Raw genomic sequence first — 21,186 nt, 5'->3', positions numbered from 1 at the left:
TGCATTGCTCTCATTTTTCTTCCCAGTTTTGCCTCCACCTCTTTTACTTGATTTTCCAAATCCTTTTTGAGCTCTTCCATGACTTGAGACCATTGCATATTTTTTTTTGGAGGTTTTGGATGTAGAAACCTTGACCTTCCTCCAGTTGTATGTTTTGGTCTTCCTCTGATTGTATGCTTTGCTCCTCCTCATTTGAAAGAGTAGATGAAAATACCTTTTCACTAAGCAAGTAACCTTCTATATTCTTCTCCCCCCTCTCCCTTTTTGGGTATTTTGCTGGCCAGTTACTTGACTTTTGAGTCCTTTGTTAGGTGGAAGATGTACTACCCTAGGCTTCAGAGGTTTTGTGCAGCTGTTCTCTGAGATATCTTTAGGGACCTATAAGTTCTCAGTTCCTCCAAAGTGGCACAATCAAAGGAGAGGAGTTTACTCCTCTCTTGGTCTGTGTTCTGGTCTGTGAGCAACCATAAGCACTGTTTTCTACCCTGGAACTGTGAGTGGGATTCCCTCGCTACAGCCACCACCAGCTCCACCATGCCAGCACTCCTCCTCACCCCAGGATAGCCTCTCAGGACTGACACCCAGATCAGCTGCTCAATTCCTCCAAGGTCTTTAGGCTGAGGACTCCAAAAGTGGATGCTGCAGCAGTGGCCGCCCTGGGGCCCGCAGTGGGCCTTGCCACACTCCCTTCTCACCCAAGTGAAAGAGCTTTCTTACTGACCTTTGTGGTTGTATTTGGCATTTGTGGGTTGAGACATCTGAAAACTGCAGCACCTATCTGATTCAGCTCCCTGAAGCCTGCTCCAGTCCTGTCCATGCAGCATGACTGAGGCTGGGCTGCACTCTGCTCTGAACTGAGTGCAATAGACCTTTCCTGTTGGCTTTCCAGGCTGCCTTGGGCTGGAAATCTGTTTCACTCTTTCATTTTGAGGCTTCTGCTGCTCTAGAGTTTGTTTGGAGTCATTTTTTACAGGTATTTTAAGGGCTACGAGGGGAGAGCTACAGCAGATCCATCCTTCTACTCCTCCATCTTGGCTCTGCCCATAGACATTTTTATAAAGAACAGTTAATTTTGCAAATCTGATCAGAGTAAAGTATATTTAGTTACCTCTTTGACTCTGGCCTCTAGCTTTTTTTATGGGAGAAAGATCTTTTACCTGGCTTACAGATTAGCATTTTATCCACACAGCCTAACTATACTCTACTGGCCAGGAGATTTGGCTCTCGTGATAACACTGTTGCCTGTGCTGGTGGAGGGCATTAAATGAAACATAGCCACAAACTTATGCCACTCTGGTCCTCATACCCAAAAGCATGGCTTCATGTTAAATAAAACTAATTAACTACTTGAGAGCTGGAAACCACTGAAGTGAGAATAAATTTTAAGGACTTGGAGAGGCACAACCACTGTCAATATCTAATTCAGGAAAGCTGCAGAGTGCCTTGCAATACACTGGTAGTTGGGAATTTGGGATCCAGCAGTGACACAGTGTTGTCTAAATTAAAATTCAGCACCATGTATGCAGACATAATAAGGGAACTAATGGTGTAGGACTCCATTAGATAGGGTATAGACATATATAGAGAACACATCACTGATGTGAGACAGTACACAGAAGGAATTTTTGAGAAGACTATTTCTTAATATCTTAGCAAGGGCAGAAATTGCCCTTTTTAGGATCCAAAGAGAAGCAACTGCCTTTTTATTCCATATAGAATGTTATTATACAGTATTTCATCTTTTATATATATGTGTGTATGTATGGTTATCTTTATGTAAATATGTATACTTTTGTGTGCATACATATATGTATATATGCATGTATTTAAAACTAATATTTGCTACTAGGTACTGAGGTGTTAAAAATTCTGAAAAGAATCTTATGATAAAAATTCCAATAAATCTGTGGACTTTAAGCATTATTTGAATAAAAGTAAAATATCTGTATTTTACTGAGAAGGGCAATGTGCCTTAGAGAAGTAAAATGACTTGTCCAGAGGCACAGATTGATTAAATATCAGATTTGGGATTTGGTTCTAACTTCTGGGCTCTTTCCATTATTGTCACTAGACCTGGGGTAGACTGGAGGCACACTCCAAGATACTAGCATTCTGCATTCTATTTAGAATTTTGGGCCTTTTAGGTTCTTCCAGTGTATAATTTCTGTTGACTGAGCAGTCATGCTCCCTTGAAAGCCTGCCATACCACCCTGCCTCCCATTATACTTTTTGGAATCTATTTTGATGTGCCTGCTATTTCCTCCTGAAATTTCAAACATATTCATATCATTTCTAGCTCATAGATTCATTCTATCATTCTATCTTGCTTTGTTCTTAACCTGGGTTGTTCTGCTCTGTCCTTTAGCAAATTATCAGCCAATTTCCCAGTGCCCTTGAACTTTTCTTTTAATATTCCTTCCACCTTTTTGCTTTAACTAAAATTTGGCGTTCACTTCAGAATGGTACAGATCTCACTTCATTAGAAGCTACTTCTGTTCTCTTCTGTTTACACAGTCTGGAGAAAAAAGTGATATAATTCTTATTCCTTTGCTTATTTCTGAGGGCAGCTAGATGGCACAGTGGATAGAGTGCCTCTTCCTGAGTTCAAATGTGGCTTCAGATACTACCTATGTCATGCTGGGTAAGTCATTTAACCCTATTTACCTCAGTTTCCTCATTTGTAAAATGAGCTGGAGAAGGAAATGGCAAGTCACTCTAGTGTCTTTGCCAGGAAAATCCCAAATGGGGTCACAAAGAGTATAGATCAAAATAACAAAAGACAGTAACATTGCTATTTCTAGCCCATTCTTCAGTGATACTCGCCCAATAATCAGTTAATTAACAAGCAGTCGTGCTGGGATGCAAAGACAAAAAGCTAACAATCCATGCTTGCAAGGACCTTGCATTCTTATAGGAATAACTGTTCTCCTTTGAAGTCGTGGCAATAAAATTATAGCAACCTCTCACCTCATCCTTGTTGTGGTCAGGCAGCAAGCATTTATTAAGCCTCTACTGTTTGTTTGACATTACAGTGATAAGTACTTGGGATACAATTATAAAAACAAAGCAATTTCTGCTCTCAAGGATGTTACATCCTAACAGGGCACCTTCTCGGCCACTCTCCAAACTTCTTTAATGTTAGAATCAGGTTCCTGGTTTTCTTCATCTAATTCCCTGCCATCATCCTCAGAGATTTAAGGATTCCTGTTGATAGCTTTTATAATAATGCTCTGCCCTCAAAATCTCAAAATCACAGATTTTGAGAGTTCTACTCCAACATGAAAGGAATCCTTATAGATGAGTAGTCATCTGGACTCTGCTTGAAGAACTTCAAGGAGATGGAAACCACTATTTCTTTTATAAAACCAATCCATTTTTGGACAGCTCTAAATATAAGGAAGTTTTTTGGGACACTAACCCTAAATTCTCCTCTTTGCATCTTCTACCCATTGGTTTCTCTTCCAAAATGACAAATATTTGAAAATAGCTATCATGTGTTTCTTACCTTTTCCACTCTTCCTGCTTTGGATCACCTGTTTTATTATTAGCAAATTAGCCCTCTCCCCACCTCGTCTTCTTTTTTTCAAGCTAATCATGCTCAGTTCCTTCAACCAATTCTCATATGATATCAACTCAAAGCTTAAACTGAATATCTTATTTTAGATCGCGACTTATGCATTTTATTGTCATTTCTGTACAGATGATTTCCAAATCTGTAACTGCAACCCTGACCTCTCTCTGAAACTCTGACTTGCATTTCCAGTTGCTTATAGGACAGATTAGTCTGGGTAGAGCCATTTCAAGAGTCAGTGAAGACATTGAGGCAAAGGAAGAAGATTTGGGGTAGCTTAATAAGCCACATGATCCAGGGCCACATGGCTTTCAGAGAGGAGGGGACCCAGGTATGCTAGTTTAGGATAGCTGTTGGAGAAGCTAACTTAACCACTGAGCACAAAATTATCCATAACAGTTGACTAGCAGATTTCCTTTAGTTAAAGTAACCAGCACAGAAAATATGTTAGGAGAGAGTTTCCACCACCTGAGCCACTGAGAGTTTTAGAGGCGGGTTCTGTATTTATGTAGGAGGCTTATAGTCAAAAAGATCCAGGAGACATGGGGCAGTGACGGTATTTTAACAGACCCCATAGCCTATGAAACTGAAGGGCAAGGAGGTGGCTGAAGGCTTAAAACCCAGGTGAGGATGCTGTAAGGCCCATCGAAAGAAATGATTATGCCACAAAGCAGGGGTCCTTACACCTTTAGGAAATAAAGTTCAGAGACCTTGTCTAAATGCCTAGACTGTCCTAGAGCTGGATCTAGCATCTGTCTCTGATATTTCTGGCTGAATTCTTGGATGAAACATCAAAGAAAGGAGTTAGACAAGAAAGAGGTGACTAAGACAATTGAAGGTCCCTATATATTTGCAGTTAGGGCTAGATTTAACTTAGGACCTTTATATTTTCTTCCCTTTTTTATTATTTTTAACCATTTTCTTTTTCCTGGTAGTACTTTCTTGTACAACTGTTAGTACAGACAATTTTCCTTGTCATTTTTAGGCAGCAGAGTAGGAAAGCAAATAATTTCCATTCTTCCTTGAAGGCTAGGAGTGACAGTAAATACGTGTTTAGTGCTAACTCTATGCCAGGGCACTGTGAGGAGGAATGAAGACCATCAGGAAAGTTGATGACAGTAAGAAACCAGGAAGTAAATAAACCCAGCCCTGGCAAGTCAGGTATGGTGTCATATATTTGGAAACTAGAGTCTGTCTAGACATGTAATTTACAATTTTGAAAAGATAAATGTGCCAAGTTTTTGGATTTGGAATTGAAAATTAGTTGTAGAGAGTACTTTTGAAAACATTTCTGAATTTTTACTTTTTCTCATTTATTTCATACATTTTTAGTTTCCTGTTAGCTAGATGCTATCTGAAATGTTTTGTCCTTCATTGTTGGGTTCATTATTGCCATGACTTTGGAGCTGAATGCAAATAAAGTGAATCGAAAAAAGCAATACTATCAGGTCTTCAAGTTTTTACCTTGTGTGCATTTATGTGGAACTGTGATTTCATTGGTAAAGGGAACTCTGATGAAAAGACTCCAAAGCAGATCAACACTTTTGCAGTTTATAGTCTTGGAGAGTTGCTTGGGGCACTGAAAGGTTCAGTGACTTGCCCAGGATCACACAGCCACTGTGTCTCAGAGGTGGGACTTGAGCCCCCATGTCTTTCTGACTAGAGGATAGAAGAGCTTTCTCTCCACTTCTTTGTTTTTCAAAATAATGCCAAATAATAAAAATAAATATTCAAAACAGTTGACCACAAGAATTCAACTTAGACATGATAGGTGTTTATTAAATATTTTTAAATGCAAATTCTATGTTATAATATTTTCAAGTATTTTAACCAAATTATTTAATATACAAATTATTTTTAAAAACCCTGATCATTTATTACCAAGCTTCTTTTTTATTGTTGAATAAAATATTGAATGGAATATGCTAAAGATCATAATTTCAGTCACCCATGCTTATAATCTTGGTGTGATCCTTGACTACTCACTCTCACCCTACATGATCACTGACTTCCCAGATCTTGCCATTTCTACCTTCACAATATCTCTCTCATGTATCCCCTTCTTTCTTCTCACAGAGCCACCACCTTAGTTCGGGCCCTCATCACTTCTCATCTGGAGTCCTGCAACGGCCACCTAATTTGTTTCCTGGCCTCAAGTCTCTACACTTCAATCCATCTTCCACACAGCTGCCAAAATGATTTTTCCTGAAGTTCAGGTCTGTCACTTTCCTCATAAATAAACTCCAGTGGTTCCCAGTCACTTTTAGGTTCAAATATAAACTCCTATGTTTAGTATTGAAAGCTCTGTACAACCTGGTCCCAACTTACCTTTCCTGATTTATTTCACATTACTTCCTTTCAGACATGACAGTTTAGCCATTGTTTTTACTGATTGTTCCTACTGTTCCTCATATGAGATACTCTATCTCCCATTTTCATGCCTGTGCATTGACTATTCCCCATGCTTGGAAGATAACTCTCTCCTCACTTTCACATTTTAGAATTCCTAATTTCCCTCAAGGCTCAGCTGGAGAGCTTCTTCAAGAGGCCTTTTCCTGTTTCCCTCTTCCCCAGATTACCTTGTATCTATTTTGGAAGCACATGTTTTTGTCCTTGATAAAATGTGAACTCCTTGAGGGCAGGAACTATTTGTTTTGTATTTCTATTGTGTGATATTGCCTTGGCAATAATAGATTTTTAATAGTATTTTTTTATTCATTGATTTGATATATGGGAATTCTTAGTGACTTACCTTGAAGATAAATAAGTAAATGCATATTCTTGGTCCCAAACCAGTAATGGTTAGATCACTGAAACAATTTTGATTTTCTTTTTTTAAAAAGTTTGTGTATTATAAGTATATTGTGTATTGCTTGCGGCTAGAAACTTGTTCACAGGTCATAGGGCATACTTAGAATGAGTTTGACTTATTTTTTGGAAGAAGCAGCTGACTCTGGTGGTATGAAATGAGGTACTTCTTTTGAAGGAACAATGACAAAAATGGTAACATAAACGCTGATTTATAGAGGTACTTTTTATGCATTGTAAAACAGTGTTTTACTGTACCTGGAGTGCTGAGATTCCAAATTATTTCAGCTGATTAGTAGGACTAGTTGTACTAATAAATTCCAGTGAAAGCTTGAATAGTTGAAATAGAACCCAACAATTTAAGTAGGCTGAGAGACTGGTGATAATTGTTTCCTTATGGTAGAGGAAAGGAGAACATTCCAGGATGAAAACTGTGGAAAGAAATAATGAAAGAAGAGGCTTAGTCAGCCCCCTGCATTGCAGCTGTAGAGGAGACTAGTAATTGTAGTGCTAGTGTAATATACTGAAGTAACTTCGGTGTATTGTCACAGCCTGAAAGGCAGCCGGGGGAGTGAAGGGGAATGCCGGCTGTTTGGTATGTGGAGATGGAACAACTCATTCAGTTGCAACAACTTGGATAGAATTGACCAGCATTATTTAGAGCAAGGCTGGAGCCAGAGCTGTAAGCCCTCCTGACATTCCAGATAGTAAAATGGGAATAGCACATGTCTCTAAGAGGGTTTTTTAAGATAATAATGCAAATTTGGGAAATTATAAACCAAAATTCATCTTTTTCAAGCTGCCTCTTCCTCTTTTTTAGTTCAGTTAATCGCCCCAGTCACAGAAGTTTGCAATCACTTTTGACTCCTCCCTCCCACCGAATACAGTAATTTGTTCTTCACTATAGATTCTACAATACTAATAACCTATATTTATGCAATACTTTAGAATTAGTAAAGTCTTTTCCTTACGATCCTTTGAGATAGGTTGACTCAGAGTAGGTAAGTGAATTGTCTGAGGCCACACGTACAGTGTCATAAAGGGTAGTTGAATCCAGATCTTTTGATTCCAAGCCCAGGACTCTTTCATCTGTGCTACCCTGTCTACATTGTGTCTGACATCCTTTTTTACTGTTCCTACAACCACCACCCTATTTCAGATCAATATCTTTCTCTTCTGTATTGTTGCAATAGCCCCCCTCTTTCTCAATATGACCTAGATTAGTCTACTGCCAGATAAATTTCCGTAAACCATGGCATCAGTCGTGATATTTCCTGATTCAAATGAGTGGTTCTTCATTGTCCAAATTGGATTGTCCGTCACAAAAAGACCATATTATCTGCTTGGTATTCTGATGTCATGTCAGCAAGCACTTCTTAAATTCTTACTGTATATAACATACATATGTATATATATCATATATATATAAGTATACATATTTATATGCACATATTATAGTAATATACAATATATAGTAATAGTTATGTATTACATATGTATATATATCACTATATGTGACAAACACACAGAAAAATAAAAACTTGAATACCTGATAATATTTTTTCAGTTCACTTTTACTAAGCTATTACTATGGCATTGTGCTAACAAAGAAAGATAAAAATGATCACTGCCTCAAGGAGCTCACATTCTAATTAGGGAGACTGTACACATAAGATATTTAGATGGTAAATTATAAATAATCTCAAAGGAAAAGCACTAGTAGTGAAAGAGGTTAGTGGGAACAGAGAAAGACTCTTGTAGAAGGTAGAATTTGAGCCAAGTCTTGAAGAAAGCTAAAGCAGCAAGGTGGAGATGAAAGAGGAGAATATTTTGATTTACTGCCAGTAAAGAAGTGGAGGGAGATAGAATGTCCTATGTGAGGAGTAGAAAGAAGGCCAACATCTGGATTGGAGAATAAATGGAGGGGAGTAAAATGTAAGAAGCTAGCTGGCTCACTGGGTAGAGCACTGGACCTGGAGTCTGGAGGACCTGAGTTCAAATCTGGCCTCAGACACTTACTAACTGTGTGATCTTGGGCAAGTTACTTAACCCTGTTTGTCTCAGTTTCCTCGTCTGTAAAATGAGTTGGAAAAGGAAATGGCAACTGCTCTAGTACTTACGCCAGGAAAACCCCAAATGGGGTCATGGATAATTGGACATGACTGAACGTAATATTTTTGCTTTACTATAGATATTTAGCATCTTATATTGCAGTTCCCATAATAAATACCTGTGCTTTCTCTTAGACTTTGAAAAGATAGACTAGCATGAAGCAAAATGGACCTGACTATGAGGAGGACGAATGTACAGTCTCCTTTTTCATTTTGTTCACAGTGATGTAACTATAAAATGAGACCAGTTTTCTTCTGTATGTAGGTCTGGAAAATGCTCTGTGAAGGTAATTTCAAAATAGGAATTCCAAAAATGCTTTGAAAATGAAGCATTGTTGGAATAAGTTTTTAATTCTTGTAAGGTAAGTTTCTGAAGGAGGAAACACATGGCCGTGTAAGTTCTGGTATGTTTGTTTAAAAGTATGTTGTGTTTATAACCACATTATGTTCAGGATCACTTGTGAGTTAGAGGTAATGATGTGGCTCATCTGGTTCATTTCTTTAAGAAAATGATAAATTAAGTTGAGGTTCTGAATATTCTAGTTTAACTTGGGACCTAGAACTTCATCTCTGGGTTTACATGGACTATTTTCAATTTTGATACCTTGAATAAATTGCTTTCTTTAGTTTACATCCCCATCCAAGTTTTCCCTGTGAACGTCTGAATTTGGCCCATTTTGTCTTTATCTATCAACTTACTGAGAACATTAGGTTATATGGCTCATTTCTAAATCTCTAAGAAAAGGTAAGAAGGTCTCAGCTCTCATGTAAGCTCTTACACTAACTTTGAGAATACAGAGGAGGCTTTACTTTTATCTGACCGAAAGCTCAGAGCTCAAGGGACTTGTACCCAAGGTCATAAGCATCAAGACAGCTTTGTCCCTCTTTAGTGAAGCTCATTCTCTCCCCTATTCCCAGAATTACAGTCATCCAGACTTAAAATAGTTTTTTATGATTTCAGCTGCCTCCAAAGGAGAAAGAACTGAGAGTCCATAAAGAATCAAATACCTTCTCACTGTACACCTGTACAGGTCCAGCTGGCCATACTCCTTCAGATTATGACTGTTTTTCAGGATGCTTCTGACTCCTTGCTTCTTCCTATGACTTCTTTCTTTTATTTCTTGAAACTTTGGTCCAGGAACTTGTCCCTTGGGTAGTGCTGCCTCCAGGGAATCTATTTGTAATCCCTCTATCCTCTCGGTTTATTCTTCTTTAAAGTCTAAATGCGAGGGCATGCTCAGCTTTACACAGCTGCTGATTTTAGTTATCCATTCTCCTAGCAGTGTATTACCTAGCATTCAAGGCAAGGATTCATGTTCTATCCAGTTTCCAAATGTAGTATCAGTGAGACATTTATATTCCATATAAGTCAGAGGATCAACACTTTCAACCTTGTCCTAGTCACAGGCATTAAGAAAGTAACTGTTGTTAACTTGGCTAATTATGTTAAGAACTCTTTCTAAACAGAAGTGGGATTAGTTTTCTGTAATTGCTGACTTACTAGTTTTCTGTAATGATTAATCCTATTTGGTTCATAAAAACAATCCCTAAGAAATAAAATGAGTTGAAATCACTTTTAATTAGTTTATTGCCCAGTTTTATGTAAAAGGAAAATAAAAATGGATAAATAAGATATACCAAAGGAATTTTATTCCAGGCTCAGTTTTGTTCCACTTTAAATCAATTCTTTATGCTTTTTAAATTCACATAAAACTAAGAGGAATTATTGAATTCTTGGGTAACAACTGAAACTAAGAAGATAAAATTATATAGGGTGAATTGTAAATTACTATTTAGATTAAAAAACCAACTGCATGGGTATGAATTGAGGCAGGGATGGTTCAATAGTTCATGTAAAAAAGATCCAGATTTTTGTTTGACTTGAAATTTAATATGCATCACAGTGCACATGGAAGTGACCAAAGTCTTAAGTTAAAAAGTATACTCTACAGTGCTGGACAAACTACATCTGAACTATTCTATTAAGTTCTGAGTGCTGCAAAAAAAGAAGACCTGTGGTGTAACAGAAAGAATACTGGAGGCAAAGGACCCAGATTTCTGTCTCACCATGGTCACTTATCCCTTGGAACTTGAATAAATTGCTTAACCTCTTTAGGCCTCTGGTTTCTCATTTGCCAAAGGAAGGTTTGGACTAGGTGATTCCTAAATTCCTGTCCAGCTCTAAATTTATGATTCCATTATCATAATTTTGATCACATGTAAAATAATGAGGTTTTTGCACTGAATTATAAAATAACACCTTATAGGTCCACCGTCTACCATCCAAAATATGGTTCCTAAGCCAAGACCCTTTGGTAGTAATGATAGATGTTACAGAACTTATTCTCTAAAGATCTTGCACTTTACTCAAAGTAGGATCCCTCATGGCCTCACTTATTTTTGATGTTAAAACAGAGTTATAACTAGCTTAGCTATCTAATTTTTCAAAGCTTGTAAAGCAGAAATAATAAGTTGGAGAGAGAGAGAGAGAGAGAGAGAGAGAGAGAGAGAGAGAGAGACAGCGTGCGCTCACTGCTAACAAGTAGGGTGAGTGTGCTTTTTACTAACTGTAAGACTAAGCTCTTTCAGGGAAAGGGCTGTTTTCTTTGTCTTTATGTCCTTCTGGCACAATACCTTTCACTGCAGGTACTTAATAAGTATTTGTTAAATTGAATTGAACAAGTAGAAGTGACCCCTGAGACACTTAGTAATGAGGGATGCTACCGAAGCATTCTAAAAAGCAGACAAATGAGCTGGAAAAGAAGCCTCCTTAAACATTTCATTTCCCATCTGAATGCTTTCATTTTGAACTTTGACTTCTTTGCTGCACTCGTTTCGGATTTCTTTGAGTTCTCAGCCACACCCCTCATCCGAGGACTTTTCCTTACCCCTCCATAAAGAAAGTAAACTCCTATAACTGACTTAAGGGCAAAAAGTATGTGGGGACACAAAATGTGAAAAACGACATACTTTTTGCCCTTAAGTCAGTTATAGGAGTTTAGAATTTATTACTTTCTTTATGGAGGGAGGAAAATGTAGAAAAAGTTAAGATTTCTGTAAGAGGTGTTAAAGATTAAAAAAAAAAAGTTGAAGGCTAAAAAAGGAAAGTTTTATTATCTGGAAAAAAATGACTTGTGTAAAGTGCTTTACTCTCCTGTGATGCCAGATAGAAGTAGGATTGCTGCATCATTATTTATTTTCAAAGTTTTTCTGAATGGAGTGAATAAAAACAAAAGATTTTTTTGTAGTCAGTGATTAGCTCTTGTCTGCCACGACAAAGAGTAATTGAATTTTTTTGAGTCTAACAGTTAACATTTAACAGCTAACAGTTTTCCAGCCTTTCAACATATGTTTATTGTCTCTTTTATTCTAGGGCATATTTCCAGTTTGAGGTGAAACCATGAAGAGAAAGTAGAACAAATAATAATGCTTTTCCGAAATCGTTTTTTGTTGCTGCTGGTCTTGGCTGCCTTACTGGCCTTTTTGAGCATCAGTCTACAATTCTGTAAGTATGTCATTCAGGGCACCCTTCTCCCCCTTTTTATTTTGCCTCTGTAAAATTTCAGAGTATCCCAGTATGGAAGAAATCATTAAGGAATTCATTGTTTATTCCCTTAGTGTACATTGAGGTGTGGTAAGTCTGAGCTCTTTTGTGTTTATAATGTGAAAATGGAAAGTGAGTGAATATGTATTTTCTAGTTTGTTTCATTTGCATTTGTACATTGTTCATCCTCCCCTGCTTCCCTCCTCATTCTTTTGGCTAATTGTAATCTCTTTATTCTGCTTTCACAGGCCTACTAGGAATTCTGTCTGATTGACCCTCCTCCCTTTTCCATTTTATGTGTTTCTAGTTCTGTGGCTGTGTTTTGGTTGCTGACAAAACATTCTACACTTAGTTATGAAACTTACTATTATTTGTCCCTCAGTAATTTAATTCAGTTGGGTAACCCAAGCTGCTGGAATTGCACATATATAAATGAGGAACTTTTAATGGACAGATGTCATCCTTATAATCAGTCTAGAGAAGGATTCATTGAATTATGGGAAAGAGAGCACAGTGGGATTATGAAGGGGGCATAATCTGGGAATACAGTATAGTTTGAGAGAAGTCGGAATTTGGAATGAAATGATTCGGTGAGCAAGTTTCTTTGTTTAACCTCCAGGCTTATAATGAATGAATGCTTAAAAAAATGTTATTGTTAATAAAATTACTGAAAATATTATTTTATATTTTTTAAAAAAGAAAAAGTAATGAATCTATAGTTGGTTCATGAATTTAAAAGGGTAATACTTTAAAGTGTTTGGGATGACTCAGTAGTTTGTTTATACCTTTTCATTCAGAAATTTTCCAGTCTTGCTTGGAGAAATGAACTCTTATTTAGAGTCAACTCTAGTTTTTATTTTGAAAAGTTGACAGGTATTAAAGGGTAGAAGTTAGAATAAGGGTTCATTCTATCTGCTTCATTTCTGTTTCATAAGTTGGTTTCCACGTCATTGAATTGGCTTGCTTGGTTTGCTTATATAACTCCACTGAAAGTACCTTCTGTTTTAGGACAGTCAATTTTAAGACATACTTTTATAGGCACATTTTGCAGGGCAAATTATCCTGTGTACAAGGCCTTTTTTTCTTGAATATACTGGTGATACAGAAGCATCAGAAATTAAGACATGGATATTTTCACTTCATTTCTGCTCTTAGGTAAATTTTTATGGAAACTATTGTTTTTGCATTTCTTCCATTATTTTGGAAATTAGGTTTATCTACTTAAGTAATATTGAGGGTTATTGTATAAGAAACTAGGTGGTGAAAGTTCAATTAAGTGTGTTCTCTCTATGACCTAAATTCTTTAGGCTTGCTACTTGTTAAATTTAATGAATTTTACCTTACTACTTTCTTTGACTAATTTGTAGATAGTGAATTAGCAAGATAAATATTTTTAAGTTGTATAATCAAGTATAACATCATAGGATAATGCCTTATTAAATAGTGTATTATGATATGTTATTTATTTGTTTTTATGTTTGGAAATGATATTCTTTGCTATGTTAATGGTTTTCTTTTTCTGATATTTTAAACAGAAGTATGTTATGATGTTTAAAATACAAAAAAGTCATTCTTTGCAGTAATATTTTTCTTTTAATAAAGACACTGTTGAATTCCATTAGTGAACAAATATTTTAATCATCTACAATATATTTGGTGCGTAGAGGTATAAAGAGGTATGAGATATGCTCCATTTTTGAGAAGGTAAACATTAAAAAGTTCCTCTGCTACTGATAATGTGGAAATCAGATTTATTTACATATAAAATACTGAGTATTATGGTGTAAGAAAGTAGGTGGTGAAAGTTTAGTTAAGTAGGTTTTTTTTTTGTGAACTGGTCTTTGTGTGTTATTTAAAATAAATGAATGTTGTCCCATTGTTTTTTTGACTAATTTTTTGAATATGAAGTAACAAATAGAAATATTTTATAGCTTTAAATAATTTTTTATTTTAATGTTTTGAATTATGAAATTGCTGATATTTCTGCCTTCATTTTTCATTTTTTAATACTTAACACTTTTAAAATCTAAAGTCTTCCCTGAGCCTTTTGGGATCAGTATCTTTCCTAAGATTTCACAAAGGACTTTTTTTAACCTCTTTAATACAGTAATTATGTAATTTTGCATATTATAGTTGTCTGTTTTTGCAGGTTAGCACCTTCCTAGACACTGTGCTGTGAGCGTTTTATAAAAACTTTTTATCTTTTCAAGTGCCAACCACACTACTGCTAAGTAGGTTCTTAATAAATGTGTTGAATTCTCAAATTTTTGATGTTAGAGTCAAAATAAAGGATATGTATAAAGTATATGTCTTTTGTTATTAGGAGAAAATATTATCCTTAATTGACTTTCTTGAAAATGTAATTGCTTAAATTGAATTGAACATTTACAAATAAAATTGTGCATATAATAAAGACCTTGGAGACTTAACAGATTCATCATGAATCATCACTTTATTTATTTTTGTTTCTGCCTTTCACTTGTCAGTAATTAAGTTTTCTGCCTTAATCTTTTATTTTTGTGTTTAGTCTTACTGTGTTTCAAACATAGATAAGGAAGACAGTCACTGGTCAGTTTTCTTAGCATTAACTTTGTGTGAGTATATGGGTTACTGTTGAACTTCAATAACCTTAAGTGTCTATTGTGTATAAGGCACTATTATAATCAAGCTTATTTTCACTTTTACCTAAAAGAAAGTTAAATAGGTTTATTGAGGGTCATAGGATCCTTTTCAGTAAAATTCCTGAGCTCTGTGGCATGGACTTTGTGTTTCAGTAATTATTTTTCATCCTTGGTTTTGGCTTGTGGTCACATTTTCAATTTCCATCCACTATAGTAGCCTATTTTTTAAAAATTAAAACTTGTAGATTGATGCCATCTATAGTTAATGTTTTATAATTATTTTGAAGAAATTGGCCTTCACGCAGTCTGTTGCATGTAAGACACATTAGTACAAATAGGAATAAGATTTAAAAAAGTGGTTTTAAAATCACAATCACCAGTTGGAATTTTTATTATAGCATTGTATAAAATCTGTTTTGTTACTAAGGATCTCTTAGTTGCTAAATCCAAGGGTCTTTTCTCAATTGCTGGACCTCCCTGCAGCCTTTGATACTTTTGATGACTTTTTCCTCCTTGATGCTCTCTTCTCTCCACTCTCTTCTGGTTCACTTCCTCCCTGTATGACACTTCCTTCTCTGTCTCCTTCGCTGAATCTTCTTCCAGATGATGCCTTCTAACCACAGATGTTCTCCAGCATCCTGTCTTGGACCCTGTTCTTTGCTCCCTAGATACCATTTCATTTGATGAGCTTCTCAGCTGCCATGGATTTAATCTTTTTGCTGATGGTTATCAAATCTACCTACCCCTACCCCAATCTCTCTGCTGATCTCCAGTCTTGCCTCTCCAGTTGCCTTTCAGACAACTTTACTGGATGTCCAGTAGACATCTTAAACTCAATTTGTTCAAAATGGAACTCATTGTTTTCCCCTAAATCCTTCCTGCCTCCTACCTTCTTTTCCATAGAGGGCAACATTATCCTTCTAGTCCTTTAGGCTTACAACCTGGAAGTCATTCTGCATTTCTTCCCCCCACTTCTCCCTCCAATCCAGTCTGTTGCCAATGCCTGTCAATTTTGCCTTTTCAACATTTTTCTAGTAAGCCTCATTTTCTTCTCTGACACTGCCACCACTCTAGTGCAGGCCCTCATTACCTTAAGTCTTGATTATTGCAATAGTTGCTGATGGGTCTGGGTGCCTCAAGTGTCTCCCTGTTTCAGTTCGTCCTCTGTTCATCTACTAAAGTGATTTTCTGAAAGCATAGGTCTTATCATATCACATATTCTTTGCCCATACTCAGTAAACTCCAGTTGACTACTTTTTGTCTCAGGATCAAATACAGAGTCATCTGTTTGGCTTTCAGAGAGCACTTCATAACTTTTCCTGCCTTTCCAGTCTTCTTATACCTTACTTCCCACCACTTACTCTGTGGTACAGTGATACTGGCCTCTTGGCTGTTGTACAAAGAAGATATTCTACCTCTTGACTCTAGGCATTTTCTGTAGCTGACCCCTAGGCCTGGAATGCTCTCCTGTGTCTGTTCCAACTACTGACCTTCTTGGCTTCCTTTCTATCTGAAATCCTACATTCTATGGGAAGCCTTTCCAACCCCTCTTACTTACAGTCCCTTCTTGTTTATTCTGTATGTGTTTTATTATATATTTATTTTCATATTGTCTCCCCCTTTAACTTGTAAGCTTCTTGAGGGCAGGGACTATCATTTGCCTCTTTTTAAAAAAATTATTTATTTTTATTTTACAATATTCAATCCACAAGCTTTTGAGTTTTAAATTTTCTCTCCTTCCCTGCCCCGCCCCCCCCATGGTGTGCCATCTGATATAGGCTTTTGTATTAAATATATGCATTTGTATTAAATATATTTTCACATTAGTCATGTTGTAAAGAAGAATTATAACCAATGGAATTGTTTCTGTTTTTGTAGTCCCGAGTTTAGCACAGTACTTGGCACAGAATAAGTAATAGTTAATAAATATTGATTGATTGTTTAGAATAAACAGAGGAGAGTTGCTTCTGTGCTAATCCTTTGATCCTGAAATGGGAGAAATGTACAGGAAGAATATATTATTAGGAGAGAGTAAAGGAATTAAGAAATGAGAATACTGCTTATTTGACCAATAAAGATAGCATTGAACTTTAGGAAGTAGCAATGAATAGATTTGAGTTCGGTTAGAGAGACTGGCTGAATGTGGTAAGCAGTAATAATTTAGGGAGGAAGGAGAATCTTTTTTTAAGAATAATTATAAGATATTTGAAATTTTTACACCATAATTCCAAGCATATTAGCTTATGATTGCCTTCGAATGATAGAACCTTATTTTTCCTCATTTGCTTTTTTGTCTGCCCCCCCCCCCCCATGGATGATTTTTTTGTAGACTAATATTTGACAGTCACGCAGCTGAACTCTGAAATCTGAGACTCTTTTTTAAAAATTTATCATCATTTTAAAATTTTTATCTTTTATTCCGAATTTAACAAACATCAAAAAAAAGATAACATTGAAAGAAGAACAGAAAAAGAGGATTATATGTGAAACCATGAATCTCTCTTATGTAAAGGCTTTCTTAAAAAACATTATCAGGCATGGTAGACACATACCTATTATCATCCCTGCTATAGAGGGAGGGTGAGGCTGTGGATTGCTTGAGCTTAGAAATTCTGAATTTACCTTACCTTCCAGGGTTGTTGTGATGATCAAAGGAGATAACATTTGTAAGGTGCTATATAAACACTAGCTGCTGCTGTTATTATTACTATTATTATTGTTACTAGCAATTTTAGCGGTGGATCTAGAGTATACATTTTTAGGGCATTCCTGAGAGAAATCCCCTTCTGACAAATAGTGTTGTTGGTTGCCTTTATTGGTGGAGAGCTTCCTTATTTACTTTGGATTTATCTTCAGTATTCTTTTGATTTGAGGCTTCTTTGATACTTGAGTGGATCCATTGATTTGGCTATTACCTCCAGACTGTTTCACTTCCCTCCGTTCTCATCTTGTGTTACTCTTATATCTCTCTCTAGAAATCCCCCAGAGAGGATCTCTTTAACATGCTAGAAGCCTCAATCATACTGACTTTTCTTTTAATGTTAATACTGGGAAAATACTGAAACAAATGATCATATTATCTTTTCGTTCAGACTTACACACTGAAGATTCTTTCCCCTCCCTTCCCCTCCCCTCCCCTATCCTCCTTTCCCAAAACCTTAAACCTACTGCACTCTGAAGCCCATAGATTGGACAACACTAGGCCCTGGCCTAAGGGCTGTTTTCTGGACCCTGCTGGTTTAAGAGTGATTATCAGTAGTAACTGTGGCTGTTTCCCTCTCATCCTGATGTACTTATTTTTCTTTGCCTCATTAAAGGGGCCGTTGCCTGACTACTTCTTAAACAGACCTAGTCACAGAATGGGCGTTGCCTCACCCTAAGCGAGTACCTGCATAAATCTTGGCCTAAAGGGGCCAAGGTCTCCCATTACTTCCTGGGCCATCTCCAGTCATCCTGAGGAATATTTGGTCACTGGATTCAGATGGCTCTGGAGGAAAAGTGAGGCTTGTGACCTTGCACAGGCCTCCCTCACTCAAAACAAAGAGTCAAGTACAAGTCATGTCATCATTTCTCTGATGGCATGGTCTTCTTTGTCAACAAAGGACGAACACAACTACAGAGTGAAGCATATTCCAGTACCTATTTATTTTGTTAGGCATTAGTAGTAAAGAATTGGTCTTGAATGGAAAATCTCACCTAGAAGAGTATAAGGTACCTGGAAGCAAATACAGTGATTCAGTAAAGTGCAAATTATGTTGAACAATTTCATGTCCTTTTGTGATAAAATTAATAGGAAGTACTGATATGGAGAAGCTATAGATAATTTAATTTATTTAAATCTATCTAGATTAAAGTGAAGTTTTATTTTTATGTTCCATATTATGCTCTTATTAGCAGATTAGTAAAATTTAATCTAATTCTGTGGTTTTTTAAATACTGTGGAGTGGAATTATCTTGAGAATCTAGCCCAAAAGTTAAAAAAAAATGATGGCTAGAGGAGATCTTGTGCACATCCTGTTGTTAAACCAAAACTATTTCAACAAGGATTCAGTTGAAGCACATCCTGTTGTTAAACCAAATCTATTTCAGCAAAGGATATTGGTTGAACATGAGGTTGAGTGCCTAAATCTAGTGGATTATGTTACTGTTGGATGGGTGAATTGTGTCTAGGTGGTTAATTTTTATGGCTTAGAATCAGTAGTACTCTCAAATATATTAGTTCTGTAACCAGTATTGTTTAATAATATATGGTTAAAAAGAAAACAGCAGCCTAAAAAACTAAACTAAAAGCTGCCCAAACCTTTGCTATTAGCATATCAATGAAATACAAGATTCCATTGAAAAAATTATGAAAAAATTCCAATGGAAAAAATTGACACTAAAATGGTTTCAAGAGTAATTCATCGAACTAAATGCAACATAATCCAGAAAAAGATATGAAATTCAGAATTACATTGTACAATTATACTTCTTGATTACTTAATTATATTGAAATTTTCTTTTAGTCCATCTAACACCAGTAACACCAGTCAAAAATGGGATGAATGGTAAAAATCGCAAGAGAATAATGCCTGATCCATTGACTGAACCACCTGTGGTAGATCCTATTCATGAAGCTCGTATTTACTGCAATATTCCAAGCGTTACTGAACGTAGTGCGGAAGGTAGGTTTTTGCAATATCGTGCAACAAATTTGATGGCTGCAACAAAGTACTTTTTTTCTTAGAACTGTTTTGAAGAGTCACAAGTTTAAAATTCTTGAATTTATGAGGGTCAGAAAGGAATGATAGTAGAAATAAGTTCTCAGCCTTCCTTTTCATGGAAATTAATGGTTTATGTTGATAGGTAGAATTTTGCTTTGTGGATAGTTTTTTAATGAATACTTTTTTATATTGAAGCATTCCTGTAAAACCTAATATATCTTAACACTTCCCAAAACTAATTTTAAATTATATATTTCATATATGTAGGTCATGCACCATATTATTTCAAGCTAATATCTGTTCATGTGTTAATTCGTCATGGAGATAGATACCCACTTTATGCCATTCCTAAAACAAAGAGGCCAGAAATTGACTGTACTTTGGTTGCTAATAGGTAAGCTGCATTTTAAAAAATCTCTTCTATAGTTACAATAATTTTTGAAACTAACATGTTGTTTCCTTTGTTTTTTATCACCAGCTGTTGCTGTACTTTATACATTTTAATTTTTCAAAATTATAGAGGTAGCATATTCTTCAGGATCTCTCTTTTAAAATGTGAATGACAATTTTGGTTTATTTATTTTTAAAAAATAAAATTAGTTTATAAATTCCTTGAGGGCAGAGACTCTTGTCTTACTCTTTGTATCTTTTGGATGGCAATATGACACAATGGAAAGAACATATTGCTTATGGTGTCGGTGGCCTGCGTTCAAATTTTACCTCTGAAGTTTACTACCTATGTGTCTTTGGCAATCACTGTATCTCCCTGGGCCTCAGTTGCCTCATCTATAAAATGACATTCTAGTTCTAGGTCCATGATTTTGTAATGCCCAGCTATCATGATATCTTGCATTTTCAGTAAATATTTGAATGAATAAATGGAGAAAACATCAAGAATACAAAGTGGAAAATACGAATGTAGAAATTTTAAGATCTTAAAGTTATAATGGTAGTTAACTACAAGAAAAAGTATCAAATGCCAAGGATATATTTAGAGATGTGTATTTCCCGAAAGAGGTAGTGTGGTCATGTGACTAAAGGACTATTCATGGTGAAGTGAAGACTTGGGTACAAGTTATGCCTCTGACGTGTACTAGCTGCCTGACGGTCACTAATCACTTAACTCCTCAGAGCCCCCCAAGGCTATCAATTGCAGAGCAAGTGTCATTGGTATAGGGAATTTCCTTACCAAAAGTTGCCTTAAACTAATGACACAGTAGATCTGATTTTCAGAAGTACTAACAGTGGTCTTTTTTAAAAGTTTAATTTATATAGTAGAAATATACTTATAAATTACCTAATAAAAAACCAGGAGAAAGGACTGTACTTGATTTGAGTTGATATGGGGTAACAGAATTGAGATGATATCAAATTTAGTTCCTTTGGTCACCCTCACCTGTTTGTACAGACTCTTTGGCCCAAATTAGAATTTATATCTCTCCCTAGTGATGTGGCTTAAAATTTCATATAATCACCAACTTTTGTTGATTACTTCCTAGTGTCAGATTTAAATTTGTCTGTATGATTAAGGCAGGCTGTTTCAAATCAGTTCATTTTCCACATCCAAAATGTTGTGGTATAGGACTCTGTGGCTTTTTGTTATAGTGAGATTTTCCTCCTTCCACTTATCATGTCCCTATAGGACAATATCATATTACCTGTTAAAACTGTACTAAATCTGTCTGAAAAAGAAGATTATCAGTTCTGTAATGGTTGGAACCTTTACTTATATGCTTATTTTGTGTTCCACAAAGTGCTCAATACTAGGCTAGATATTTAGTAGATTCTTTTTAAATTGAATTAAATTATCTCTTAAGACTTGAATAGA

The 21,186-nt window shown here is 36.0% G+C and overlaps 1 protein-coding gene across 2 annotated transcripts in view; it reads left to right on the top strand.

Moving 5' to 3' along the window:
- The window catches only part of PXYLP1 (2-phosphoxylose phosphatase 1), a 60,854-nt gene that overhangs the window by 31,389 nt on the left and 8,279 nt on the right, over positions 1-21,186 (top strand). Inside the window, exons 1-4 of one of the 2 annotated variants that reach the window (XM_072613493.1) lie at positions 5,650-5,787; positions 11,864-11,995; positions 19,161-19,319; positions 19,626-19,752. In XM_072613493.1, coding sequence (XP_072469594.1) covers positions 11,917-11,995; positions 19,161-19,319; positions 19,626-19,752 — 365 coding nt within the window. In that variant the 5' untranslated portion in view covers positions 5,650-5,787; positions 11,864-11,916. Of the gene's footprint in view, positions 1-5,649; positions 5,788-11,863; positions 11,996-19,160; positions 19,320-19,625; positions 19,753-21,186 lie in introns of those variants that run through there. The other variant, XM_072613494.1, reaches the window with a different exon arrangement.

The sequence above is a fragment of the Notamacropus eugenii genome, chromosome 5 (assembly GCF_028372415.1).
Source record: "Notamacropus eugenii isolate mMacEug1 chromosome 5, mMacEug1.pri_v2, whole genome shotgun sequence".
In the NCBI taxonomy this organism is placed as follows: domain Eukaryota; kingdom Metazoa; phylum Chordata; class Mammalia; order Diprotodontia; family Macropodidae; genus Notamacropus; species Notamacropus eugenii.
The sequence above is the reverse complement of the archived record's forward strand: the minus strand, read 5'-3'. Positions and strand labels throughout refer to the sequence as shown.